At 42.8% G+C, this 26,350-nt stretch overlaps 1 protein-coding gene and 2 pseudogenes across 1 annotated transcript; all 3 read left to right on the top strand.

Moving 5' to 3' along the window:
- The first annotated feature begins 9,716 nt into the window (after positions 1-9,716).
- On the top strand, positions 9,717-10,317 carry LOC144431666 (small subunit ribosomal RNA; annotated as a pseudogene).
- Positions 10,318-12,466: 2,149 nt separating this feature from the next.
- LOC144431664 (small subunit ribosomal RNA) lies at positions 12,467-13,992 on the top strand (annotated as a pseudogene).
- A 5,169-nt stretch (positions 13,993-19,161) lies between these two features.
- On the top strand, positions 19,162-20,607 carry LOC144431215 (uncharacterized). Its single transcript, XM_078119049.1, has one exon. It carries the CDS (start codon positions 19,162-19,164, stop codon positions 20,605-20,607), a length of 1,446 nt encoding a protein of 481 aa, XP_077975175.1.
- The last annotated feature ends 5,743 nt before the right edge of the window (positions 20,608-26,350 follow it).

The raw sequence follows: 26,350 nt of genomic DNA, 5'->3' as shown, positions 1-26,350 counted from the left end.
GAGAAAAGCGATTTTTTAATGATAATAATGACGAAAGAAAATAACAACAACAAAATTTTGAAACGATCGTTATGGACACTAAACGTGTCCAAAAAATTGCTGTGATACCGGTACTACTGTGATACTAAAACCGATTGTTGTATGCGATGAATCATAATGATGGTTTGAAACAAATACACCATTTTAGAGGCGCCAACTCGCGAAACAATTCTTAAAATAAGCCCCGAAAATTTTGCAAGGGTAAATTATAGGAAGATATTTCGGGGGTCAAAGGTCCATAGCTCGCTCGATCAAGTCACTGAGGTGTATATAAGACGTCAATGGATTAAGTGCAGTTTCTAGTATTTTGTGGCGTCTAGAGCTACCATGGCTGCTATGACCAAACCCACGGTATGACAGTATGTATAGTTTGTAGGGCATCATAACGTTTCTGTGACATAGGTTTGGTTATCGCAGTCGGTTCCATTAAATTTGAACCCATCTACATTTGAACCCACGATTATTGAACCTGCATACTATTGTACTATCGCTGTTTTACAGATATTTAAACCCATACTAACCCTAACCCATGGATTTTAGCACATGCATATAGATTGAACTAGTGGATATTCACATGGGTTCAAATGTACGGTCACCATCGCAGACAGGCGGGGGCTGGGATTGACATATGCAAAAGTTAGGTACTGCCGAAGTATGTGAACCACGATGGCAGACATCGCGACGTAGTATGTGTACCAGGTTGGGGTTAGGATATAATTGGACACGTAGTGGACACAACGATCGTTTTGGTATTTTTAGACACATTAGTGGACATAACGATCGGTAACGTTTCGGTATTTTTGTTGTTCTCATGCTCGTTCTTGTTCTTTGACATGTTTTCGAAAAGTATCTTTTCTCTTTGATTACTGGACCAATCTGTTTAAAATTTTCAGTGCTTGAAGATTAAATTATTCTCTAGAAGGCTATCACTTTTATTTATTTCAAATATACCGGTGAGCTGCATGGGATTCGTTTTTTGTCATCCGATTTTACCACTGGGTGGCGCTACGTGTCCATATATTTGAGCATAGCTCTCTTGTTGTTGTTGTTCTTATGCTTGTTCTTTGACATAGTTAATAAAAAGTCGCTTTTCTCTTCGATTACTCGACCAATTGCTTTGAAATTTTTAGTGATTGAAGATGGAATTTTTCTCCAGAAGGCTAATACTTTCATTTATTTCTAAATTTTGTATGAGTTCTATGAAATTTGATATATCGTCTAAAAGTTCGCTGTATTATTTTTATCCACGGGAACACGGATTTTAGTCCGGGTGATGACTGGCTGTACGTTTTGATTCTGCAAGTATAAGTATAAGTTTATTTCCATAATCTGCATAACAATACATTTGACAGATAAAAACAAATAAATAAAAACTGATTATGAAATCAGGGGAGCAAACGAAACCTTAAATAAGGTTTTAACATACAAAATATTAGATGGAAGGTTTTGCCAAGAGGAAGTGGTACGTGTTTACTCACCTAAAATTATTAAGTTATTTCACACACGCTCACATGCACCCACCAGCCACACACACACACACACAACCACTGAGAAGTGATTTAATTAAGAATAAAACGCGATAAATCTAGGGTATACTATGCAGTAAAAAAAAAAATAAATACTAGAAAAGAAAAAAATTATTTGCCACACCATATTGATATTTTTGTAATGGTTGCCATTGCCAAATTGATCGATCATCTAATCGTTAATTAAAATATAAAAGGAAGATTCTATTGAAAACATATTGCCAAGCTGATTATAGTTGGAGTCAAATGCCAAGTTGCCCAACCAAAGTTGCCAGAATCGGGTGCATGAAGAGGTGGGCGAGACCATTTCATTCCCCGAATTAGAGCCTATTATTGCCAAATTATAGTCCAGATTGTAATAAGTAATTAAAGTTACCGATAACAGTAAAATTACTATAATTAAGTAAAGAAGGATATGGAAATAAATTGGTTACAAAGGGTGTAAGTGAGGTTTTTCATTCTTGGGTATTGATTTCAGACAAGGATATATGAATAAGGTTGTTATTTCACAGGATTTAATTTTTTCCTTCACTTAATCACTTTGAAGTAACCTGAAAAACAAAAAATAGAACTGCAAGTAGATGTTTCAATGATTGGGTGGAGGGGAACGCGCTGAACTATTTATTATAGGCAGAAAAATTGTTTAATTAAATGGGATGTATTGTCATGATATAGCGATGGATAGATGATCTATGATGACATTCTGCTTGGGACAGAGAAAAATTTATCACACCATGCAAAACACACACAAAATTTTACTATCTATACTTTGGCCAACAAGTCAACTCAAACACCAATACCATGCCTTAACATAAAATGCATGCATACATAAAAATGATATAAAAACCACATCCAATTACAATGACCCACAGAAAATTGAAATTTGAAGGGGAGAATCCAACATAGCTCTACTACTCGCCTGGTTGCAGGAACTATATTATACTATCTACAACCCTTATACCACCACTCAAACATAAGACCAAGCGTGTATGATAAGGACATCACAGCTAGAAAAAGGTAAAAACACGAGCGTGAAGTGATAGAATGTGTGCAGTTATTTAAAGAAAATATTATCCGGGTATGTTAGCTACCTATATATTCAAAAAAATATATATACTCATGCATGTCACAATACCATTTCTTCGGTGCTGGACTAGGTCTGGCCAAGTCATGGCAAGATATAGCAATATAATTATAGCTGTTAAACATTTTTATTAAAAAAATAATGTGCAAGTGTGGAGTGTCCCAAGTTTTTGTCATCGAATACCACCAGTAGTAATTTTTAATATTTGGAAACTAAATGAGACTTGACTTGTTTTTATAAATATTTTTTGAACTTTACCGTCTCCAAATTTAAGGGAAGAGAATTCCAAATTTTGGGTCCAGTAAAAGACAAGGAATGCTGACTCACAGATTTACTCATGAAAGGTACGAATAAATCAGAACTACTTCTTCGGTTGGAGGTATTTTTGACAAGTATGTCATTAAAGCAATTTGGCAGCGCATTATTATGGAAGTCGTAAGCTAGGGATAATATTTCAAATTTCATCATGTCTTCAACCTTAAGTATATTTAGTGATTTGAAGTAAGGGTCTACACTTTCACGTTTTTTCTTACCAAAAACTATTCTTAAAAAATTATTACAAATACTCTGCAGTTTTGAGACAAGTGTTTTATTACCATGAAGCCAGACTGAACAACAATATCGAATACGGCTAAGTAGTAATGATTGAAACATTGCTAGTAGAGCTGATTGATCAACACACTGGGATACTTTGGCAGAAACTGCTAGGTTTCTTTTTGTTTTACCAATAACATGCATTATTTGTGATTTCCATGACAGATTTTCATCAAAGATAACTCCTAGAAATTTTCTTTCTTTCACTCTTTCAATTTCATTGCCATTGAGCAGTAGTTTTTTTGAACAACTCACACTTTTATGCTTGCTTGGATGGAATAATACAAATTTAGTTTTGTTGGCATTAAGAGATAATTTATTAACTAACATCCAGCTATGAATGTTGGTTAGTTCTTGGTTAGCAACTGTAAATAGATCTTCAAGGTTTTTCCCATGAAGAATCAAGTCAGTATCATCAGCAAACATGGTCGACTCAGAGGATTTTAGACACCTGGACATGTCATTAATGTAAGCTAGAAAAAATAATGGGCCAAGTAAAGATCCTTGTGGAACTCCGTGCTTCATGACACAAATATTTGTGGAGAATGAGTTGTCATATTGCACAATTTGCTTCCTGTCTTGAAGGTAGCTCCTGATCTAATTGAATGGGACGCCTCTAATTCCATAGTGATAGAGCTTACTTAAGAGGATGGAATGGTCAATGGTGTCTAAAGCTTTTGAGATATCAAGAAATATTCCAATTGCATGTTGTTTGCATTCAAACGCCTTGGTCAGTTTGTGTACCAAAACATTAACAGCCATAGTAGTGGAGTGATGCTTGCGGAAACCAAATTGATGCGAGTGGAAAACATTGTTAGTTTCAAAGTAGTTTGACATTCTACTATACATTATTTTTTCAAGAATCTTAGAAAATGATGGTAAAAGACTAACAGGTCTATAGTTTCACTACCCTTTTTAAAGAGAGGAAGAACTTTTGATTTCTTGAAGCTTTCAATGAATAATCCACTAGATAGTGAAAGATTAAATATATATGTCAGAATATCAATAATATGTTCTGGAACATATTTCAATATTTTGAATGGAATACCATCGATTTCGAAACTCGACTTGGGCTTCATATCGCGTATGATATTTTTTATTTCTAATGAGGTAGTTGGCCTTAAGAACATGGATGAGGATTCTTGCTTCCCAAGATATGAAATGTAATTTTTGTCACAGCCAGCTGGTTGTGGCATACAGTCGAGCAGGCTTTGTGCCACTTGGGAAAAGTGTTCATAAATTTATTTGCAATTTGTGTATTACTGCAATCAAGTCCAATCAAAGGACAAGGATTTGTTTTATTTTTACCAATAAGTTCATTAATTGTTTTCCACGCTGCCTTGATGTTGCCTTTGTGAGAAGCAAATTTAGATTTGTAATAACTTGATTTCTTTTTGTGGAGCAATCGAGTATAAAGGTTCCTGCATTCATTGAACTGTAATTTGTGCTTGTCATTTATGTTTTTATTGTTTATTAATTTCTTATAAAGTTTTTGTTTGACTTTGTTGAGTTTGCGTAACTCAGTATTATACCAAGGTTTGTTTGATCTATTTGTCTGTTTTTTGTATGGAAAAGATTGAGAGTAAGCACTGGAGAATTTTTCAAAAAAATTTTCAAAGCAAGTGTTGGGATCCTGGATGCTGCTGAAGTCATCAATATCAATAGAATTCAGTTCATTCATAAAAGTATTCAAGTTGGAAGAAGTAAACTGGCGATGAAGCGTTTCAATTCTGGTCTGAATTTGCTTTTCTAGAAGAGAGCATTGTACAATTGGCAGATGATCAGAAACACATTCTGCTAAAACAGCACTGTTAATTTTTTTATCATATACGTTTGTCCAGATGTGGTCTATACAGGTAGCCAAACTTGAAGTTATTCTGGTGGGGCAGTTTATCAGAGAATAATAGGCCAGGTTGTGCATAATATCAACAAATAGGCTGGTGTTCATATTGGACTCATCAATAAGATTATAGTTGAAGTCACCCATTATATAATTATAATTCAACCTGTTCATCTTTGAGAGAACTTGGGACAAGAGATTCCGAAAGTGAGCATTGTTCAATTCATCAGTTAGTGGTGATCTATAAATAGTACCGCAGGTTATTGTTTTATTTTCCAATGATATGTCAATGAATATAGATTCAAAAACCTTTTCGCACATTATAGTAATATCTTTGCGTACAATGTATTTCAAATCATTTCGAATGTAGAGATCAACACCACCACCTCGGTGATGAGATCTACTATTAGAGATAAAAACATAGCCATCCAGTGCATTGAAATGTTCATTTGTACCAGATACAATCCATGTTTCATTTACAGCAATTACATGAGGCTTACAATTCAGTGAATTAACTAGTGCTTCAAATTTTGTGCAGTTTTTGAAAGAGGCTAAAGATCTGATATTGATTGTAAGAGTCATGAAAACACTTAGTTTAAGGCTATCGTTGAATTTAAGGGCATTGACATCATTGGAGCAGATATATTGCTTTGAACAATTGTACAAGAAAACACTATCAATGTTGTTGAATTCATCAGTATCAGTATTGGCTGATTCAAGAAACATTTTGTTGAGGTATTCAGGATCAAGAATTTTGGTAAGTGCCTGGGCTTCAGCTTTTTCTGTATGAAGGGGAACAAATAACTCAGATATTTTATAATCAGAGAGACAAGAGAATGGCATACAATCTATTTCACAAACAAAAAAACAGCACCAAGGTATTTCATCATCTTCAGATTCAAGATTTTCATATTGTTGTCCAGAAATATTGGTACATTTTAAGTGTATCCAAATGTCACAATAAAGAGCTTTTTGATTGATTCGAACTGATTTGTGACAATTTCTGCGTGGGTATTTTAAATTAGTTTTCATGGCAGTGGCACAACAAAATGAAAGGAAAAAATAAAAATGAATAAAATAAGTCAAATATCTAGTCTGGCTATATAGGTTTCCAGATGTTTAAAGGATGGAGAACCATTGATTAGACAGCACTAGCCTATTTAAATAAGAAAAATGGAGATTAAGAATAAGTTAATCGTTCTCCTCTGCTCATAGGTTACCGCTACGCCTTGAGGTTGGTCCCACTGAACGGGCAGCAGCCTTGGAGTAGAGGGGACGAGAGAGAGTAGTGATATCATTTAAAGAAGATATTACTCGCCTTTTATCTAGGTAAGCGTAGATCATCCCATTCATTGTGCACACTTTTCGTTTTCCGAAGGCTTCCTTGGCAGCGTTGAGTAGCTTGAGCCTGCTACGGGTTAAGGACTCAGTGATTCACAATCCGCTGCATTTGAGTTCTTTTTTTCTACTATACACCATATTCTTCGTTGATCTTCTGACGAATTCGATGATGATGGGATTCTTCGGAGATCTTGATTTTAATTTGTGAGTAATATCAATGTCAGTGTTCACAATAAGATGGTTGGGCTTAAGGCTGTCGTTGAGAGTTTTCACTACGAAGTCTTCGAACTTATGGTGTTCAGTTTCTGGCACAGAACTACAGCCATGGAGAATCACACAGTTTCTTTAACTGTATTGTTCTAAATCGTCCGGTTGCTTTTCACAAGTCTCCAGCCTGCTAATAATCTGCTGGATCTTAGAGGAGATTTGAGCCACGTCATTCTGGAACTTAATGATGTCCTGGGACTGGTTGCCATGGTCTTTAGAGGCAGACAATAGAGTTGCATGTGACATTAGCTCTTCTTGCTTGGCCTGGAGAGGTGAGATAGCTGCCAGAATCTGGGTTTGGACTTCCTTGTTCATCTTGAAGTTAACGTCAGTAGTGTGATTGATTGCAAGGTGAAATTAGGTGGGTATGCAGATAGTATATCCAGTAAGATCCACGTACAAAAATAGTACAGAAGGTAGTAGGCTATCGTACTTTCAGCCTAACCAAAGATTGCAATAACATCTGCAAACTTAATCAAATAGCGAATTTCTCAAAAATCTTGCTACTGGAAATCTGGAACTTTCTGGAGGGTACCGGTAGAGTCAAAGGTAACGGTGACGACTGATTCGCTCTCTTCTACGTGTCCACATATTCAAGCGTTGCTCTCTCGTTTTAGGTGCAAATACTACGGGAGTCACTTGGCTAGTCCTCTAACTCGCTTTCTTTTTCGGGATTAACTTTTGCAATTGCAAAATTGCAACTAAACCAGTGCTCCGCAACATTTTAAAACTCGCGGCACACTTATAAATCTTACCAAATTCGATGGCACACCACAACAAACGAAAAAAAAAAAGTGTAACTATGTTTTATGTTCATATTTCAATGAAAGATTTGTGGTTGTTTTAATGAGCACAATACGTGAAAGAGCAACTCGAAGTTCGCCGTCAACATCTTTTATACAGGATCGTTAATCGTTTTTGATCAGTAATAAAGAAGAAAAGCTTTGTTCGCACGTATGAGTAGTGCAAAATTGGAGCAATATTTCAATAGCTGCATTGGAAATGTGCTCATATTTTTCTTTTATTGAAATCCAAAACACATCGAGTGGAATTTCGCTGAATTTCAGTCTTAGCGTTCTGTCATTTCTTACTTCAAAAAAATCTTCTCGAATACGCAGGGGTAATTCTTTCGCTAAGCTCAGGTTTTATTGGACACGTAGTGGACATAACGATCGTTTCAATATTATGTTGTTGTTGTTGTTGTTCTTGTTCTTTGACACGTTTTTAAAAAGTCGCTTTTCTCTTCGAATACTGGACCAATTGCTTTAAAATTTTCAGTGGTTAAAGATTAAAATTTTCTTCAGAAGGCTATTATTTTTTTTTCGCTATGACGTCATCAAAATTATGTGACTCTACAAGTCCATATATTTGAGCATAGCTCTCTTGTTTATATTCGATTACTGAACTACTACACGTGCTTGGTTTAGCCTCGACAATAGGCTTTACAACAGGGGTCATCAACCCGTTGCCCGCGGGCACCAAGCCGCCCGCGAAGACAAAATGAGTCGCCCGCAAGTCCAAAATAAGCTATGTAACGGCGCTTATAAGTAAGCTACATCAATTAATTTTTTTTGTCATGTTATTCTTGTATAAATCACACTTATGTCGTATTTGGGAACTGGGAATAACACTATGCTAATTGTTATGGTAACGATCACACTAACTTTTACTTGACCTCAGTACTTTGACGAGTCATTTAATACTCTCCCAATTATGACATCACACAGATGTCACCTTCCACGAACACGCGTTTTTGGACACGTAGTGGACATAACGATCGTTTCAATATTATGTTGTTGTTGTTGTTGTTCTTGTTCTTTGACACGTTTTTAAAAAGTCGCTTTTCTCTTCGAATACTGGACCAATTGCTTTGAAATTTTCAGTGGTTAAAGATTAATTTTTTCGCTAGAAGACTATTACTTTTATTTATTTCAAAATTTTGCGTGAATTCTATGAAATTTGATATTTCGTCTAAAATTTTGCTGTATTATTTTTTATCCATGGGAACACGGATTTTAGTCAGTGTCATGACTGGCTGTACGTTTTGATTCTGCAAAATTCTTGCTACTGGAAATTCAGAACTTTTTTGAGAGTACCGGTAGCGTCAAAGGTACCGGTAAGGACTGATTCGCTCTTGTCTAACGTGTCCATATATTTGTGCGTAGCTCTCGTGTTTCGTGTCTGTTGGTGAGTGGAGCAGCAATGCCAATAATATATTATTGATTTCAAAGAAAAATAGCAGAAAAACGAAAAAAATAACCTACAATTTCACGATGAATGGAAGGCAAATTTCCTTTTACCACCATGAAAATCGCGTGCGTTTGTCTCATTTGCGGGGCGATTATAGTTACGACAAAGCGAAGAGACATTTCACATCTTGTCACTATCCATTGGTCAGCGCAGTACAGGCGGAAAGAGAGCAATCCTATGTTACAAGATCAGTGTTTGGTTCAAGCCATATTTGTGAATCAACATTTTTTGACATGAACTTCACAAGGAACCAAGCACGGAATACGCCTTACTGATGAAAATCTGCAAAACCCGCTCAAAGTTATAGTGTCAAGTTACACGCCAGAGTACAAGAGCATTAGACCAGATTTGTTCGATTTTGGTTTTCTCCTTGTTGAGAACAAGGTATTCATAATCGCTTGAATGTGTTTGTAAATGTAACATTCGGCAGTAAAACTGTTCATTTTATCCTACGGTTATGCAGGGTGCTTGTAAAAACGTAGGTACATTGTGGACCTATGATTTCCGAGTATAGTATTGTAGTGATCACTTTAACTCAATTTGAACAACACTCAGTTTGAAAATAGAAGTGTCATTACTAGTGATTTATTTGCTACGTTGTGATAATTGTTTGAAGAATCCTAAAGTTCCCGAAGAATCCTAAAGTTTATCAGTGTTTCTACTTGACTAAATACCAGTAATTATCAATTATTGAGGGTTAATCAAGCAAATTGACTTTTTTAAAAGTGTGCATTGAACTGGTACTGGTGGAGCCGAGCGCAGCTGTCGCAGCTATCTGGTTGATCCTGCCAGTAGTGATATGCTTGTCTCAAAGATTAAGCCATGCAGGTGCAAGTGCGAGTTCTCGTAAAGCGAAACTGCGAATGGCTCATTAAATCAGTCTTGGTTTATTTGGTCTCGTAAGCGAAGTGGATAACTGTGGTAATTCTAGAGCTAATACATGCATTAAGCGCCGACTTCGGGAGGCGCGATTTTATCAGATCAAAACCGACCGGGTTCGTCCTGTGACGTTTGATGATTCTGGATAACCACGCGGATCGTACGGTCTCTGCACCGACGACGTATCATTCAAGTGTCTGCCCTATCAACTGTCGAAGGTACGCTACGTGCCTACCTTTGTGATAACGGGTAACGGGGAATCAGGGTTCGATTCCGGAGAGGGAGCCTGAGAAACGGCTACCACATCCAAGGAAGGCAGCAGGCGCGCAAATTACCCATTCCCGACACGGGGAGGTAGTGACGAAAAATAACAATACAGGACTCTAACGAGGCCCTGTAATTGGAATGAGTACATCCTAAAACTCTTAACGAGTATCCATTGGAGGGCAAGTCTGGTGCCAGCAGTCGCGGTAATTTCAGTTCCAACAGTGTATGCTAAAGTTGTTGCGGTTGAAAAGCTCGTAGTTGGATTTTGGGCGAGCGCCGCCGGTCCGTCGCAAGGCGTGTCACTGGTTGCGTTCGCCTCACCTTCGGTTCTCCGTCGGTGCTCTTGACTGAGTGTCGGCGGTGGCCGATAAGTTTACTTTAAAAAAATTAGAGTGTTCAAAGCAGGCTGTTCGCCTGCATAGTGTTGCATGGAATAATGGAATAGGACCTCGGTTCTATTTTGTTGGTTTTCGGAGCACGAGGTAATGATTAAGAGGGCAAGACGGGGGCGTCCGTAGTGGACATAACGATCGTTTCAATATTATGTTGTTGTTGTTGTTGTTCTTGTTCTTTGACACGTTTTTAAAAAGTCGCTTTTCTCTTCGAATACTGGACCAATTGCTTTGAAATTTTCAGTGGTTAAAGTTTAAAATTTTCTTCAGAAGGCTATTATTTTTTTTCGCTATGACGTCATCAAAATTATGTGACTCTACAAGTCCATATATTTGAGCATAGCTCTCTTGTTTATATTCGATTACTGAACTACTACACGTGCTTGGTTTAGCCTCGACAATAGGCTTTACAACAGGGGTCATCAACCCGTTGCCCGCGGGCACCAAGCCGCCCGCGAAGACAAAATGAGTCGCCCGCAAGTCCAAAATAAGCTATGTAACGGCGCTTATAAGTAAGCTACATCAATTAATTTTTTTTGTCATGTTATTCTTGTATAAATCACACTTATGTCGTATTTGGGAACTGGGAATAACACTATGCTAATTGTTATGGTAACGATCACACTAACTTTTACTTGACCTCAGTACTTTGACGAGTCATTTAATACTCTCCCAATTATGACATCACACAGATGTCACCTTCCACGAACACGCGTTTTTGGACACGTAGTGGACATAACGATCGTTTCAATATTATGTTGTTGTTGTTGTTGTTCTTGTTCTTTGACACGTTTTTAAAAAGTCGCTTTTCTCTTCGAATACTGGACCAATTGCTTTGAAATTTTCAGTGGTTAAAGATTAATTTTTTCGCTAGAAGACTATTACTTTTATTTATTTCAAAATTTTGCGTGAATTCTATGAAATTTGATATTTCGTCTAAAATTTTGCTGTATTATTTTTTATCCATGGGAACACGGATTTTAGTCAGTGTCATGACTGGCTGTACGTTTTGATTCTGCAAAATTCTTGCTACTGGAAATTCAGAACTTTTTTGAGAGTACCGGTAGCGTCAAAGGTACCGGTAAGGACTGATTCGCTCTTGTCTAACGTGTCCATATATTTGTGCGTAGCTCTCGTGTTTCGTGTCTGTTGGTGAGTGGAGCAGCAATGCCAATAATATATTATTGATTTCAAAGAAAAATAGCAGAAAAACGAAAAAAATAACCTACAATTTCACGATGAATGGAAGGCAAATTTCCTTTTACCACCATGAAAATCGCGTGCGTTTGTCTCATTTGCGGGGCGATTATAGTTACGACAAAGCGAAGAGACATTTCACATCTTGTCACTATCCATTGGTCAGCGCAGTACAGGCGGAAAGAGAGCAATCCTATGTTACAAGATCAGTGTTTGGTTCAAGCCATATTTGTGAATCAACATTTTTTGACATGAACTTCACAAGGAACCAAGCACGGAATACGCCTTACTGATGAAAATCTGCAAAACCCGCTCAAAGTTATAGTGTCAAGTTACACGCCAGAGTACAAGAGCATTAGACCAGATTTGTTCGATTTTGGTTTTCTCCTTGTTGAGAACAAGGTATTCATAATCGCTTGAATGTGTTTGTAAATGTAACATTCGGCAGTAAAACTGTTCATTTTATCCTACGGTTATGCAGGGTGCTTGTAAAAACGTAGGTACATTGTGGACCTATGATTTCCGAGTATAGTATTGTAGTGATCACTTTAACTCAATTTGAACAACACTCAGTTTGAAAATAGAAGTGTCATTACTAGTGATTTATTTGCTACGTTGTGATAATTATTTGAAGAATCCTAAAGTTCCCGAAGAATCCTAAAGTTTATCAGTGTTTCTACTTGACTAAATACCAGTAATTATCAATTATTGAGGGTTAATCAAGCAAATTGACTTTTTTAAAAGTGTGCATTGAACTGGTACTGGTGGAGCCGAGCGCAGCTGTCGCAGCTATCTGGTTGATCCTGCCAGTAGTGATATGCTTGTCTCAAAGATTAAGCCATGCAGGTGCAAGTGCGAGTTCTCGTAAAGCGAAACTGCGAATGGCTCATTAAATCAGTCTTGGTTTATTTGGTCTCGTAAGCGAAGTGGATAACTGTGGTAATTCTAGAGCTAATACATGCATTAAGCGCCGACTTCGGGAGGCGCGATTTTATCAGATCAAAACCGACCGGGTTCGTCCTGTGACGTTTGATGATTCTGGATAACCACGCGGATCGTACGGTCTCTGCACCGACGACGTATCATTCAAGTGTCTGCCCTATCAACTGTCGAAGGTACGCTACGTGCCTACCTTTGTGATAACGGGTAACGGGGAATCAGGGTTCGATTCCGGAGAGGGAGCCTGAGAAACGGCTACCACATCCAAGGAAGGCAGCAGGCGCGCAAATTACCCATTCCCGACACGGGGAGGTAGTGACGAAAAATAACAATACAGGACTCTAACGAGGCCCTGTAATTGGAATGAGTACATCCTAAAACTCTTAACGAGTATCCATTGGAGGGCAAGTCTGGTGCCAGCAGTCGCGGTAATTTCAGTTCCAACAGTGTATGCTAAAGTTGTTGCGGTTGAAAAGCTCGTAGTTGGATTTTGGGCGAGCGCCGCCGGTCCGTCGCAAGGCGTGTCACTGGTTGCGTTCGCCTCACCTTCGGTTCTCCGTCGGTGCTCTTGACTGAGTGTCGGCGGTGGCCGATAAGTTTACTTTAAAAAAATTAGAGTGTTCAAAGCAGGCTGTTCGCCTGCATAGTGTTGCATGGAATAATGGAATAGGACCTCGGTTCTATTTTGTTGGTTTTCGGAGCACGAGGTAATGATTAAGAGGGCAAGACGGGGGCGTCCGTACTCTGCCGTTAGAGGTGAAATTCTTGGATCGGCGGAAGACGAACTACTGCGAAAGCATTCGCTAAGATTGAGAGCTCTTTCTTGATTCTGTGGGTGGTGGTGCATGGCCGTTCTTAGTTGGTGGAGCAATTTGTCTGGTTAATTCCGATAACGAACGAGACTCTGGCATGCTAAATAGTTACGCGACCTTCTCGGTCGGCGTCTAACTTCTTAGAGGGACTAGTGGCGTTTAGCCACACGAGATTGAGCAATAACAGGTCTGTGATGCCCTTAGATGTCCGGGGCCGCACGCGCGCTACACTGAGTGAAGCAGCGAGTGTCTAACCTAGGCCGAAAGGTACGGGTAACCCGTTGAACCTCATTCGTGATTGGGATAGGGACTTGCAATTGTTTCCCTTGAACGAGGAATTCCCAGTAAGCGCAAGTCATCAACTTGCGTTGATTACGTCCCTGCCCTTTGTACACACCGACCGTCGCTACTACCGATTGAATGGTTTAGTGAGATCCTTGTATCGGCCCCGTCGCGGCTGGCAACGGCCGCGTCGGCGTGTCGAGAAGACGATCAAACTTGATCATTTAGAGGCAGTAAAAGTCGTAACAAGGTTTCCTTAGGTGAACCTGCGGAAGGATCATTACCGAAGGTGGTGGTAGGCCCCGGCCGACAGCGCACTTAATTGTATTGAGCGCTCCATCCCATCCCATCCCGCACGCCGCTCTTTCTTGGCTCATTCGAGTTTACTGTCTTTCGCTCTTACAAGCCTTACCTAGGGTTAGGTTAGTATGCTTTCACGTGCAGTCACTCGACTCTTTTCGGCTCGGCTATTCTCGACGCCGATGCCGGCGACGCAGCACTCTCTCGCCCGCCCGCCACCGAGGGATTGAGCGCTCCATCCCATCCCATCCCGCACGCCGCTCTTTCTTGGCTCATTCGAGTTTACTGTCTTTCGCTCTTACGGGTCTTACCTAGGGTTAGGTTAGTATGCTTTCGCGTGCATTCACTCGACTCTTTTCGGCTCGGCTATTCTCGACGCCGATGCCGGCGACGCAGCACTCTCTCGCCCGACCGCCACCGAGGGATTGAGCGCTCCATCCCATCCCGCACGCCGCTCTTTCTTGGCTCATTCGAGTTTACTGTCTTTCGCTCTTACAGGTCTTACCTAGGGTTAGGTTAGTATGCTTCCACGTGCATTCACTCGACTCTTTTCGGCTCGGCTATTCTCGACGCTGATGCCGGCGACGCAGCACTCTCTCGCCCGCTCGCCACCGAGGGATTGAGCGCTCCATCCCATCCCATCCCGCACGCCGATCTTTCTTGGCTCATTCGAGTTTACTGTCTTTCGCTCTTATAGGCCTTACCTAGGGTTAGGTTAGTATGCTTTCACGTGCAGTCACTCGACTATTTTCGGCTCGGCTATTCTCGACGCCGATGCCGGCGACGCAGCACTCTCTCTCCCGCCCGCCACCGAGGGATTGAGCGCTCCATCCCATCCCATCCCATCCCGCACGCCGCTCTTTCTTGGCTCATTCGAGTTTACTGTCTTTCGCTCTTACAGGTCTTACCTAGGGTTAGGTTAGTATGCTTTCACGTGCATTCACTCGACTCTTTTCGGCTCGGCTATTCTCGACGCTGATGCCGGCGACGCAGCACTCTCTCGCCCGCTCGCCACCGAGGGATTGAGCGCTCCATCCCATCCCATCCCGCACGCCGATCTTTCTTGGCTCATTTGAGTTTACTGTCTTTCGCTCTTATAGGCCTTACCTAGGGTTAGGTTAGTATGCTTTCACGTGCAGTCACTCGACTATTTTCGGCTCGGCTATTCTCGACGCCGATGCCGGCGACGCAGCACTCTCTCTCCCGCCCGCCACCGAGGGATTGAGCGCTCTATCCCATCCCATCCCGCACGCCGCTCTTTCTTGGCTCATTCGAGTTTACTGTCTTTCGCTCTCACAGGTCTTACTTAGAAGTAGGTTAGTATGCTTTCACGTGCATTCACTCGACTCTTTTCGGCTCGGCTATTCTCGACGCCGATGCCGGCGACGCAGCACTTTCTCGCCCGCCCGCCACCGAGGGATTGAGCGCTCCATCCCATCCCATCCCGCACGCCGCTCTTTCTTGGCTCATTCGAGTTTACTGTCTTTCGCTCTTACAGGCCTTACCTAGGGTTAGGTTAGTATGCTTTCACGTGCAGTCACGTGACAGGATTGAGCGCTCCATCCCATCCCATCCCGCACGCCGCTCTTTCTTGGCTCATTCGAGTTTACTGTCTTTCGCTCTTACAGGTCTTACCTAGGGTTAGGTTAGTATGCTTGCACGTGCAGTCCTTCAACTTTTTTCGGCTCGGCTTCTTTCGACGCCGATGCCGGCGACGCAGCAATCTCTCGCCCGCCAGCCACCGAGAGAAGTGTGCGCTCCGACCGGCCCCGCACCGCACGCCGCTCTTTCTTGGCTCATTCGAGTTTACTGTCTTTCGCTCTAACATGCCTTACCTAGGGTTAGGTTAGTATGCTTGCACGTGCAGTCCTTCAACTTTTTTCGGCTCGGCTTCTTTCGACGCCGATGCCGGCGACGCAGCAATCTCTCGCCCGCCAGCCACCGAGAGAAGTGTGCGCTCCGACCGGCCCCGCACCGCACGCCGCTCTTTCTTGGCTCATTCGAATTTACTGTCTTTCGCTCTAACATGCTGTTGTATACGCGTCTGGCCATTGTTTACATGTGAGGAGAAGTCCCGAGAAAGTAATCAACTGCCAGACTCGTACGCGATCTGCGCGGATACTTGTCGAATGTTTATCTGGCGTGCGGTACTGCTTTGTTTTGATCATACTGTTATAGTTAAGTCTTGTTATGCTGTATTAAATCTTGTGTGTATCATTCACTGAGTCTTTTCTGAACTCGCATTGGCTATATAATTAAGAACAGAACATGGCGTTGTCGGCAGGATCTTATTAGCCGTGCCATTGAATTGACCAGTGAACACTAACGGATATTGGACTATATTTTGAATATATCTGTAACTGACTGTTATGTCAACTAAAGCTGAATTATCGAAGATGTTGGATGAAGCTAAACAAGAGTTGCAAGAAAAATCGCAGGAAATTGGACGATTGAAAGAGGAATCAACCAAACCAGTCCATGAAATCGCGGACGGCGGTTGGTTGAAGCAGTTTCTGGAAATGCAGCAAAAGCAAATTGAAGCTTTGGTTTCCACACTTGGTTCTCAAGCGAACAGTTTGAGAACTAAAACTCCCACGCTGAAAGAACAGAACATTAATTATATAGCCAATGCGAGTTCAGAAAAGACTCAGTGAATGATACACACAAGATTTAATACAGCATAACAAAGACTTAACTATAACAGTATGATCAAAACAAAGCAGTACCGCACGCCAGATAAACATTCGACAAGTGTCCGGGCGGATCGCGTACGAGTCTGGCAGTTGATTACTTTCTCGGGACTTCTCGTCACATGTAAACAATGGCCAGACGCGTATACAACATCTCCCCCTTTAAGTTTCAAATTTTATAAAACTTTTTATCAGGTTTAAACTCTATGGTCAATTATATTGTCCGAAACGTAGAGGTGGTACTCCTCTTGCAGTTCGCGAACTTCGTCTGACTGGAACAGGTTGTTTCTTGATTTCAATTTTCTTTTCTGGTCTAGTAGTACCAACTTTCTCCTTCTCTTCCAGAACCGGAACATCTTTTACAGGAAACAAGAATCTTCTATTTCGCCAATATGTTCGGCCACTCGGGAGTTTGACGTGGTAATCTCGGTGTCGGCCTCTACCAACAATGACACCAGATTGGTCTCAACGTTTCGTTGTTACATCTTGGACTCGTACATGTTGTCCAACTTGCAGTGGCTTCAAGATACGAGTATTTCTGTCATATCTCATTTTGCTTTTCGACTTGATAATTTTCTGAGCATTATCAAGCCCATCGAGAATATCTTTGGTTTTGTCCGCATATCCTCGGTAGTGGACGGGAATGATTGATGTGATTTGATGACCAAATAAGATTTTGGCTGGCAAAAATCCCGTTTGCTTCGGAGTATTTCTCCATTCGAGTAAGCCTTGTAGAAATGATTCTTCATCAATATTTCCATTCTGGCATGACTTTTTGACGAGTGTTTTCATGGCTTTCACACCGGCTTCGGCATGCCCGTTGCTCTGTGAGTAAAATGGCGTAGAAAATCCTACTTTCACTCCCCAGCGTTTCAGAAAATCCAGAAACATTCGTGATTTGAACTGAGGGCCCCCATCACATCTTAAACGGACGGGCACTGATAGATCGACAAACCACTTTCGTAGAACTCTGATGACTTGGCGAGAAGTTGGATGTTCTGTCCACGAATGAATACAGGGCCATCCTGAATATCTATCCACATATACCAGAAATTCTTTTCCAGCATGTGAAAATAGATCACAAGAAACGTCCTCAAATGGTCTCGACGGATTTGCACTTACGATCAACGGTTCTTTCGACAAACTGGCTTTTTCTCTTGACATATATGACAACTGTATACAGTGTTTTCAATATCACTGGATATAGCAGGCCAGTAAACCGATTGTCTTGCACGTCCTTTTGTTCTTTCAACGCCCTGGTGAGACGCATGTAATTTCTGCAACACTTCACGTCTCTTGGATTTTGGAATCACAATTCTAGAACCCAAAAGTATCGAATCGTTTTCTACTGACAGCTCATCTCTGACTTGCCAGTTTGGACGCAAAGAATTTTTCACGAGTTTTCTATTCGAAGGAAATCCATTCAGAACTGTTTCTCTGAGATCGCGGTACGATTCGTCTTCTCTACCTGCATCGCGTAGATCAGATAGAATTGAGTCTTCCAACTCGACATTTCCACATTTTACATCAGGATCAGATATGAGTGCTGCGCAAACTTTGATAGCATTCCTGAATTCTCGCTCAATTTCCGCATGTTCATCACCAGCAACGGGATCGTTAACAGGCGATCTCGAAAGAGCGTCGGGAATAGCATGTTCTTTTCCTTTCCTCCAAATCGCGTTGAAATTATAAGTGCACAGTTTCTCCTTCAATCTCTGAAGACGCGGATTTTCGACCATGTCCAGCGTATAGCTGTTTAGAATAGGAATGAGCGGACGATGATCTGTCATGACTGAAAAGTCTGACAGTCCTTGCAAATACAATCTGCATTTCTTGACAGCCCATACGATTGCTAACATTTCAAGCTCGCACATTGCATATCGACTTTCAGTTTCGGTTATAAATCTTGATCAGCACTGTACCATTTTCCATTCATCATTATTCTTTCGCAACAACACAAATCCTAAACCTCTGGTTCTTGATGCATCGGTTTGCAATGATGTTGGCAGATTTGAGTCGAACAATGCGAGTATCGGAGGCGAAGTCAGAACTTTCCTCGTCTCGTCGAAAGCGTCATCATGAATACTTTCCCAGACAAACGCATTTTTCTTGCGGAGTAAAGCTCTGAGAGGATTCGCAGCTGCACTGATTTTGCTCGAAAAATTTCCTAACTGATTCACAAGACCCATAAATGATCTCAGCTCTGTGATATTGCCTGGTTTCGGGAATTTTGCAATTGCACGTAATTTTCCGGAATCAGCCTTTATTCCAGCTTCACTGACTTCGTAGCCCAGAAAATTCACAGATTTCTTGCAGAAAATAAATTTCTCCGGATTCAGCGTAATTTTATTACTTCTGCATCGGTCTAGAACTTCAATTGTTCTTTCAACTTGTTGTGGAACTGTTTGAGCGTGAATTAGCGTTGGTTAGCGGACGGCGGTTGGTTGAAGCAGTTTCTGGAAATGCAGCAAAAGCAAATTGAAGCTTTGGTTCCCACACTTGGTTCTCAAGCGAACAGTTTGAGAACTAAAACTCCCACGCTGAAGGGACGCATATCAGCCAAATCTCCACCAGAGCTGACTGCTGATATTTCATTGTCAGGCCTTGACTCTTGGAAGATTATGTGGTCCGATTACATGCAAATTTCGGGATACAATCAGGAACCACAAAAGAAACAAGTCGCTGTTTTTCGCGGCTGTCTGTCGCTAGAAATGCTGTCCGTCGTAAAACACGTTCTAAATATCAGCGAAGAGACCGAAAAATCCGTTGACGATATTTTAGAAGATATCAAGAAGCATATTCGCATTCAGAGAAATGTTGCACTAGACAGGGTGTTGTTTGAAGAGCGCAAACAAGGTGACGAAGAAAGCTTCGATTCGTTTTTAATCGCATTGAAAAAGCTAGGAAAAGACGCTGATCTCTGCGAAAACTGCTACGATGAGCGGCTTACTACACGAATCATTGCTGGCGCAAGAAACGCAACAGCCAGAGAAGAGCTGTTGGCGAAAAGCCCTTTTCCTAATCTGCAGACAGCGGTTGATCTGTGCAGATCAAAGGAAATGGCAATAATTAACAACTCTGATTTGTCGAAAAAGCAGAATCCTATTGCCAATTCGATACAGATCAAGAAACCGTTTCAAAGACGATTCAAACCTAAGAACGATCGCAACAACATGCCTTGTCAATATTGTGGGCGAAGGCATAGTCAAGGAAAGTTGAATTGTCCTGCGTATGGAAAAATTTGCGGCGAGTGTGGAAAGAAGAATCATTTTTCACAGAAATGTAGAACGAAAGTGAATACTGGCGAAACAATAGGAGTTGTCAAAGTAAGAGCGATTCAAGAAAATAGACGCGCTCCAAAAATATCAATAAATGTTTTCAGTCCAACTGGAAATCATTTTTGGGGTACATCGCTCGCTCTACCCGATTCCGGAGCTGAAATATGTCTTGGGAGCAGAAAGTTTTTGGAACAAATTAACTGTGATGTCAGCAATTTGAAAAGCCACACACAAGACATATTTGCTGCAAATGGGACGAAAATAGATTCACTTGGCTACATGGATGTCAGAATCGAATATCAAGGAAATAAATCCAGAGAACGGATTTATATTTCCGACAACATTGATGGCGCAGTACTGGCGTGGTATACGTGCACAAGGCTAAAAATTTTGCCCGAAACGTATCCCGCACCGATCTGCAACGGTATTCGTCTCTCCAGAAAGAAGCAAATTCAGTTGCCACCGCAAACTGAGGAAAATGTTGAAGCAATTCGCTCAATACTTTTGACAAAGTATGAAGATGTTTTCGATGCAAAGGAAAAGCTCGATGTCATGGATGGGAGTAACGGAAGGATCTCAACCATTCTCCTTAAAAGCTCCAAGACAAATACCTTACGCTCAAAGAGATGATTTGAAAGCCGAGCTTGATGGAATGCTGAAACGAAATATTATTCGGAAGGTTGAAGAACCAACCGACTGGGTTCATCCACTTGTGATAGTACAGAAGGCAAACGGAAAGCCTAGAATCTGTGTAGATCTCACAAAGTTGAATAAATATGTTAAGCGTCCTTTGCACCCATTTCCTTCACCCAGCGAAGCCGTGTCGAATATACCGACAGGATCGAAGTATTTCACTACGATCGATGCAATGAAGGGATATTGGCAAGTACCACTGGACGAAAGTAGCAGCTTGTTGACAACATTTATCTCTCCGTGGGGGAGGTATTGTTGTAACCGTGCCCCGATGGGATTGAGCGCATCAGGAGACGTTTATTGTCACCGTGGAGACAAAGCATTTGAAGGATTGCAGTCCATACAAAAAGTTGTTGACGATACGCTAATTCACGCTCACACAGTTCCACAACAAGTTGAAAGAACAATTGAAGTTCTAGACCGATGCAGAAGTAATAAAATTACGCTGAATCCGGAGAAATTTATTTTCTGCAAGAAATCTGTGAATTTTGTGGGCTACGAAGTCAGTGAAGCTGGAATAAAGGCTGATTCCGGAAAATTACGTGCAATTGCAGAATTCCCGAAACCAGGCAATATCACAGAGCTGAGATCATTTATGGTTCTTGTGAATCAGTTAGGAAATTTTTCGAGCAAAATCAGTGCAGCTTCGAATCCTCTCAGAGCTTTACTCCGCAAGAAAAATGCGTTTGTCTGGGAAAGTATTCATGATGACGCTTTCGACGAGACGAGGAAAGTTCTGACTTCGCCTCCGATACTCGCATTGTTCGACTCAAATCTGCCAACATCATTGCAAACCGATGCATCAAGAACCAGAGGTTTAGGATTTGTGTTGTTGCAAAAGAATAATGATGAATGGAAAATGGTACAGTGCGGATCAAGATTTATAACCGAAACTGAAAGTCGATATGCAATGTGCGAGCTTGAAATGTTAGCAATCGTATGGGCTGTCAAGAAATGCAGATTGTATTTGCAAGGACTGTCAGACTTTTCAGTCATGACAGATCATCGTCCGCTCATTCCTATTCTAAACAGCTATACGCTGGACATGGTCGAAAATCCGCGTTTTCAGAGATTGAAGGAGAAACTGTGCACTTATAATTTCAACGCGATTTGGAGGAAAGGAAAAGAACATGCTATTCCCGACGCTCTTTCGAGATCGCCTGTTAACGATCCCGTTGCTGGTGATGAACATGCGGAAATTGAGCGAGAATTCAGGAATGCTATCAAAGTTTGCGCAGCACTCATATCTGATCCTGATGTAAAATGTGGAAATGTCGAGTTGGAAGACTCAATTCTATCTGATCTACGCGATGCAGGTAGAGAAGACGAATCGTACCGCGATCTCAGAGAAACAGTTCTGAATGGATTTCCTTCGAATAGAAAACTCGTGAAAAATTCTTTGCGTCCATACTGGCAAGTCAGAGATGAGCTGTCAGTAGAAAACGATTTGATACTTTTGGGTTCTAGAATTGTGATTCCAAAATCCAAGAGACGTGAAGTGTTGCAGAAATTACATGCGTCTCACCAGGGCGTTGAAAGAACAAAAAGACGTGCAAGACAATCGGTTTACTGCCCTGCTATATCCGGTGATATTGAAAACACTGTATACAGTTGTCATATATGTCAAGAGAAAAAAGCCAGTTTGTCGAAAGAACCGTTGATCGTAAGTGCAAATCCGTCGAGACCATTTGAGGACGTTTCTTGTGATCTATTTTCACATGCTGGAAAAGAATTTCTGGTATATGTGGATAGATATTCAGGATGGCCCTGTATTCATTCGTGGACAGAACATCCAACTTCTCGCCAAGTCATCAGAGTTCTACGAAAGTGGTTTGTCGATCTATCAGTGCCCGTCCGTTTAAGATGTGATGGGGGCCCTCAGTTCAAATCACGAATGTTTCTGGATTTTCTGAAACGCTGGGGAGTGAAAGTAGGATTTTCTACGCCATTTTACTCACAGAGCAACGGACATGCCGAAGCCGGTGTGAAAGCCATGAAAACACTCGTCAAAAAGTCATGCCAGAATGGAAATATTGATGAAGAATCATTTCTACAAGGCTTACTCGAATGGAGAAATACTCCGAAGCAAACGGGATTTTCGCCAGCCAAAATCTTATTTGGTCATCAAATCAGATCAATCATTCCCGTCCACTACCGAGGATATGCGGACAAAACCAAAGATATTCTCGATGGGCTTGATAATGCTCAGAAAATTATCAAGTCGAAAAGCAAAATGAGATATGACAGAAATACTCGTATCTTGAAGCCACTGCAAGTTGGACAACATGTACAAGTCCAAGATGTAACAACGAAACGTTGGGACCAATCTGGTGTCATTGTTGGTAGAGGCCGACACCGAGATTACCACGTCAAACTCCCGAGTGGCCGAACATATTGGCGAAATAGAAGATTCTTGTATCCTGTAAAAGATGTTCCGGTTCTGGAAGAGAAGGAGAAAGTTGGTACTACTAGACCAGAAAAGAAAATTGAAATCAAGAAACAACCTGTTCCAGTCAGACGAAGTTCGCGAACTGCAAGAGGAGTACCACCTCTACGTTTCGGACAATATAATTGACCATAGAGTTTAAACCTGATGAAAAGTTTTATAAAATTTGAAACTTAAAGGGGGAGATGTTGTATACGCGTCTGGCCATTGTTTACATGTGACGAGAAGTCCCGAGAAAGTAATCAACTGCCAGACTCGTACGCGATCCGCCCGGACACTTGTCGAATGTTTATTTGGCGTGCGGTACTGCTTTGTTTTGATCATACTGTTATAGTTAAGTCTTTGTTATGCTGTAATAAATCTTGTGTGTATCATTCACTGAGTCTTTTCTGAACTCGCATTGGCTATATAATTAAGAACAGAACACATGCCTTACCTAGGGTTAGGTTAGTATGCTTGCACGTGCAGTCCTTCAACTTTTTTCGGCTCGGCTTCTTTCGACGCCGATGCCGGCGACGCAGCAATCTCTCGCCCGCCAGCCACCGAGAGAAGTGTGCGCTCCGACCGGCCCCGCACCGCACGCCGCTCTTTCTTGGCTCATTCGAGTTTACTGTCTTTCGCTCTAACATGCCTTACCTAGGGTTAGGTTAGTATACTTGCACGTGCAGTCCTTCAACTTTTTTCGGCTCGGCTTCTTTCGACGCCGATGCCGGCGACGGCTCGGCTTCTTTCGACGCCGATGCCGGCGACGCAGCAATCTCTCGCCCGCCAGTCACCGAGAAAAGTGTGCGCTCCGACCGGCCCCGCACCGCACGCCGCTCTTTTTTGGCTCAATCGAGTTTACTGTCTTTCGCTCTAACATGCCTTACCTAGTGTTAGGTTAGTATGCTTGCACGTGCAGTCCTTCAACTTTTTTCGGCTCGGCTTCTTTCGACGCCGATGCCGGCGACGCAGCAATCTCTCGCCCGCCAGCCACCGAGAGAAGTGTGCGCTCCGACCGGCCCCGCACCACACGCCGCTCTTTCTTGGCTCATTCGAGTTTACTGTCTTTCGCTCTAACATGCCTTACCTAGTGTTAGGTTAGTATGCTTGCACGTGCAGTCCTTCAACTTTTTTCGGCTCGGCTTCTTTCGACGCCGATGCCGGCGACGCAGCAATCTCTCGCCCGCCAGCCACCGAGAGAAGTGTGCGCTCCGACCGGCCCCGCACCGCACGCCGCTCTTTCTTGGCTCATTCGAGTTTACTGTCTTTCGCTCTAACATGCCTTACCTAGGGTTAGGTTAGTATGCTTGCACGTGCAGTCCTTCAACTTTTTTCGGCTCGGCTTCTTTCGACGCCGATGCCGGCGACGCAGCAATCTCTCGCCCGCCAGCCACCGAGAGAAGTGTGCGCTCCGACCGGCCCCGCACCGCACGCCGCTCTTTCTTGGCTCATTCGAGTTTACTGTCTTTCGCTCTAACATGCCTTACCTAGGGTTAGGTTAGTATGCTTGCACGTGCAGTCCTTCAACTTTTTTCGGCTCGGCTTCTTTCGACGCCGATGCCGGCGACGAAGCAATCTCTCGCCCGCCAGCCACCGAGAAAAGTGTGCGCTCCGACCGGCCCCACAGCGCACGCCGCTCTTTCTTGGCTAATTCGAATTTACTGTCTTTCGCTCTAACATGCCTTACCTAGGGTTAGGTTAGTATGCTTGCACGTGCAGTCCTTCAACTTTTTTTGGCTCGGCTTCTTTCGACACCGATGCCGGCGACGCAGCAATCTCTCGCCCGCCAGCCACCGAGAGAAGTGTGCGCTCCGACCGGCCCCGCACCGCACGCCGCTCTTTCTTGGCTCATTCGAGTTTACTGTCTTTCGCTCTAACATGCCTTACCTAGGGTTAGGTTAGTATGCTTGCACGTGCAGTCCTTCAACTTTTTCGGCTCGGCTTCTTTCGACGCCGATGCCGGCGACGCAGCAATCTCTCGCCCGCCAGCCACCGAGAGAAGTGTGCGCTCCGACCGGCCCCGCACCGCACGCCGCTCTTTCTTGGCTCATTCGAGTTTAATGTCTTTCGCTCTAACATGCCTTACCTAGGGTTAGGTTAGTATGCTTGCACGTGCAGTCCTTCAACCTCTTTCGGCTCGGCTTCTTTCGACGCCGATGCCGGCGACGAAGCAATCTCTCGCCCGCCAGCCACCGAGAGAAGTGTGCGCTCCGACCGGCCCCGCACCGCACGCCGCTCTTTCTTGGCTCATTCGAGTTTACTGTCTTTCGCTCTAACATGCCTTACCTAGTGTTAGGTTAGTATGCTTGCACGTGCAGTCCTTCAACTTTTTTCGGCTCGGCTTCTTTCGACGTCGATGCCGGCGACGCAGCAATCTCTCGCCCGCCAGCCACCGAGAGAAGTGTGCGCTCCGACCGGCCCCGCACCACACGCCGCTCTTTCTTGGCTCATTCGAGTTTACTGTCTTTCGCTCTAACATGCCTTACCTAGTGTTAGGTTAGTATGCTTGCACGTGCAGTCCTTCAACTTTTTTCGGCTCGGCTTCTTTCGACGCCGATGCCGGCGACGCAGCAATCTCTCGCCCGCCAGCCACCGAGAGAAGTGTGCGCTCCGACCGGCCCCGTACCGCACGCCGCTCTTTCTTGGCTCATTCGAGTTTACTGTCTTTCGCTCTAACATGCCTTACCTAGGGTTAGGTTAGTATGCTTGCACGTGCAGTCCTTCAACTTTTTTCGGCTCGGCTTCTTTCGACGCCGATGCCCGCGACGCAGCAATCTCTCGCCCGCCAGCCACCGAGAGAAGTGTGCGCTCCGACCGGCCCCGCACCGCACGCCGCTCTTTCTTGGCTCATTCGAGTTTACTGTCTTTCGCTCTAACATGCCTTACCTAGGGTTAGGTTAGTATGCTTGCACGTGCAGTCCTTCAACTTTTTTCGGCTCGGCTTCTTTCGACGCCGATGCCGGCGACGCAGCAATCTCTCGCCCGCCAGCCACCGAGAAAAGTGTGCGCTCCGACCGGCCCCGCACCGCACGCCGCTCTTTCTTGGCTAATTCGAATTTACTGTCTTTCGCTCTAACATGCCTTACCTAGGGTTAGGTTAGTATGCTTGCACGTGCAGTCCTTCAACTTTTTTCGGCTCGGCTTCTTTCGACACCGATGCCGGCGACGCAGCAATCTCTCGCCCGCCAGCCACCGAGAGAAGTGTGCGCTCCGACCGGCCCCGCACCGCACGCCGCTCTTTCTTGGCTCATT

Source organism: Styela clava, chromosome 13 (assembly GCF_964204865.1).
Source record: "Styela clava chromosome 13, kaStyClav1.hap1.2, whole genome shotgun sequence".
NCBI lineage: Eukaryota > Metazoa > Chordata > Ascidiacea > Stolidobranchia > Styelidae > Styela > Styela clava.
This window is presented reverse-complemented; position numbering and strand designations above follow the sequence as displayed.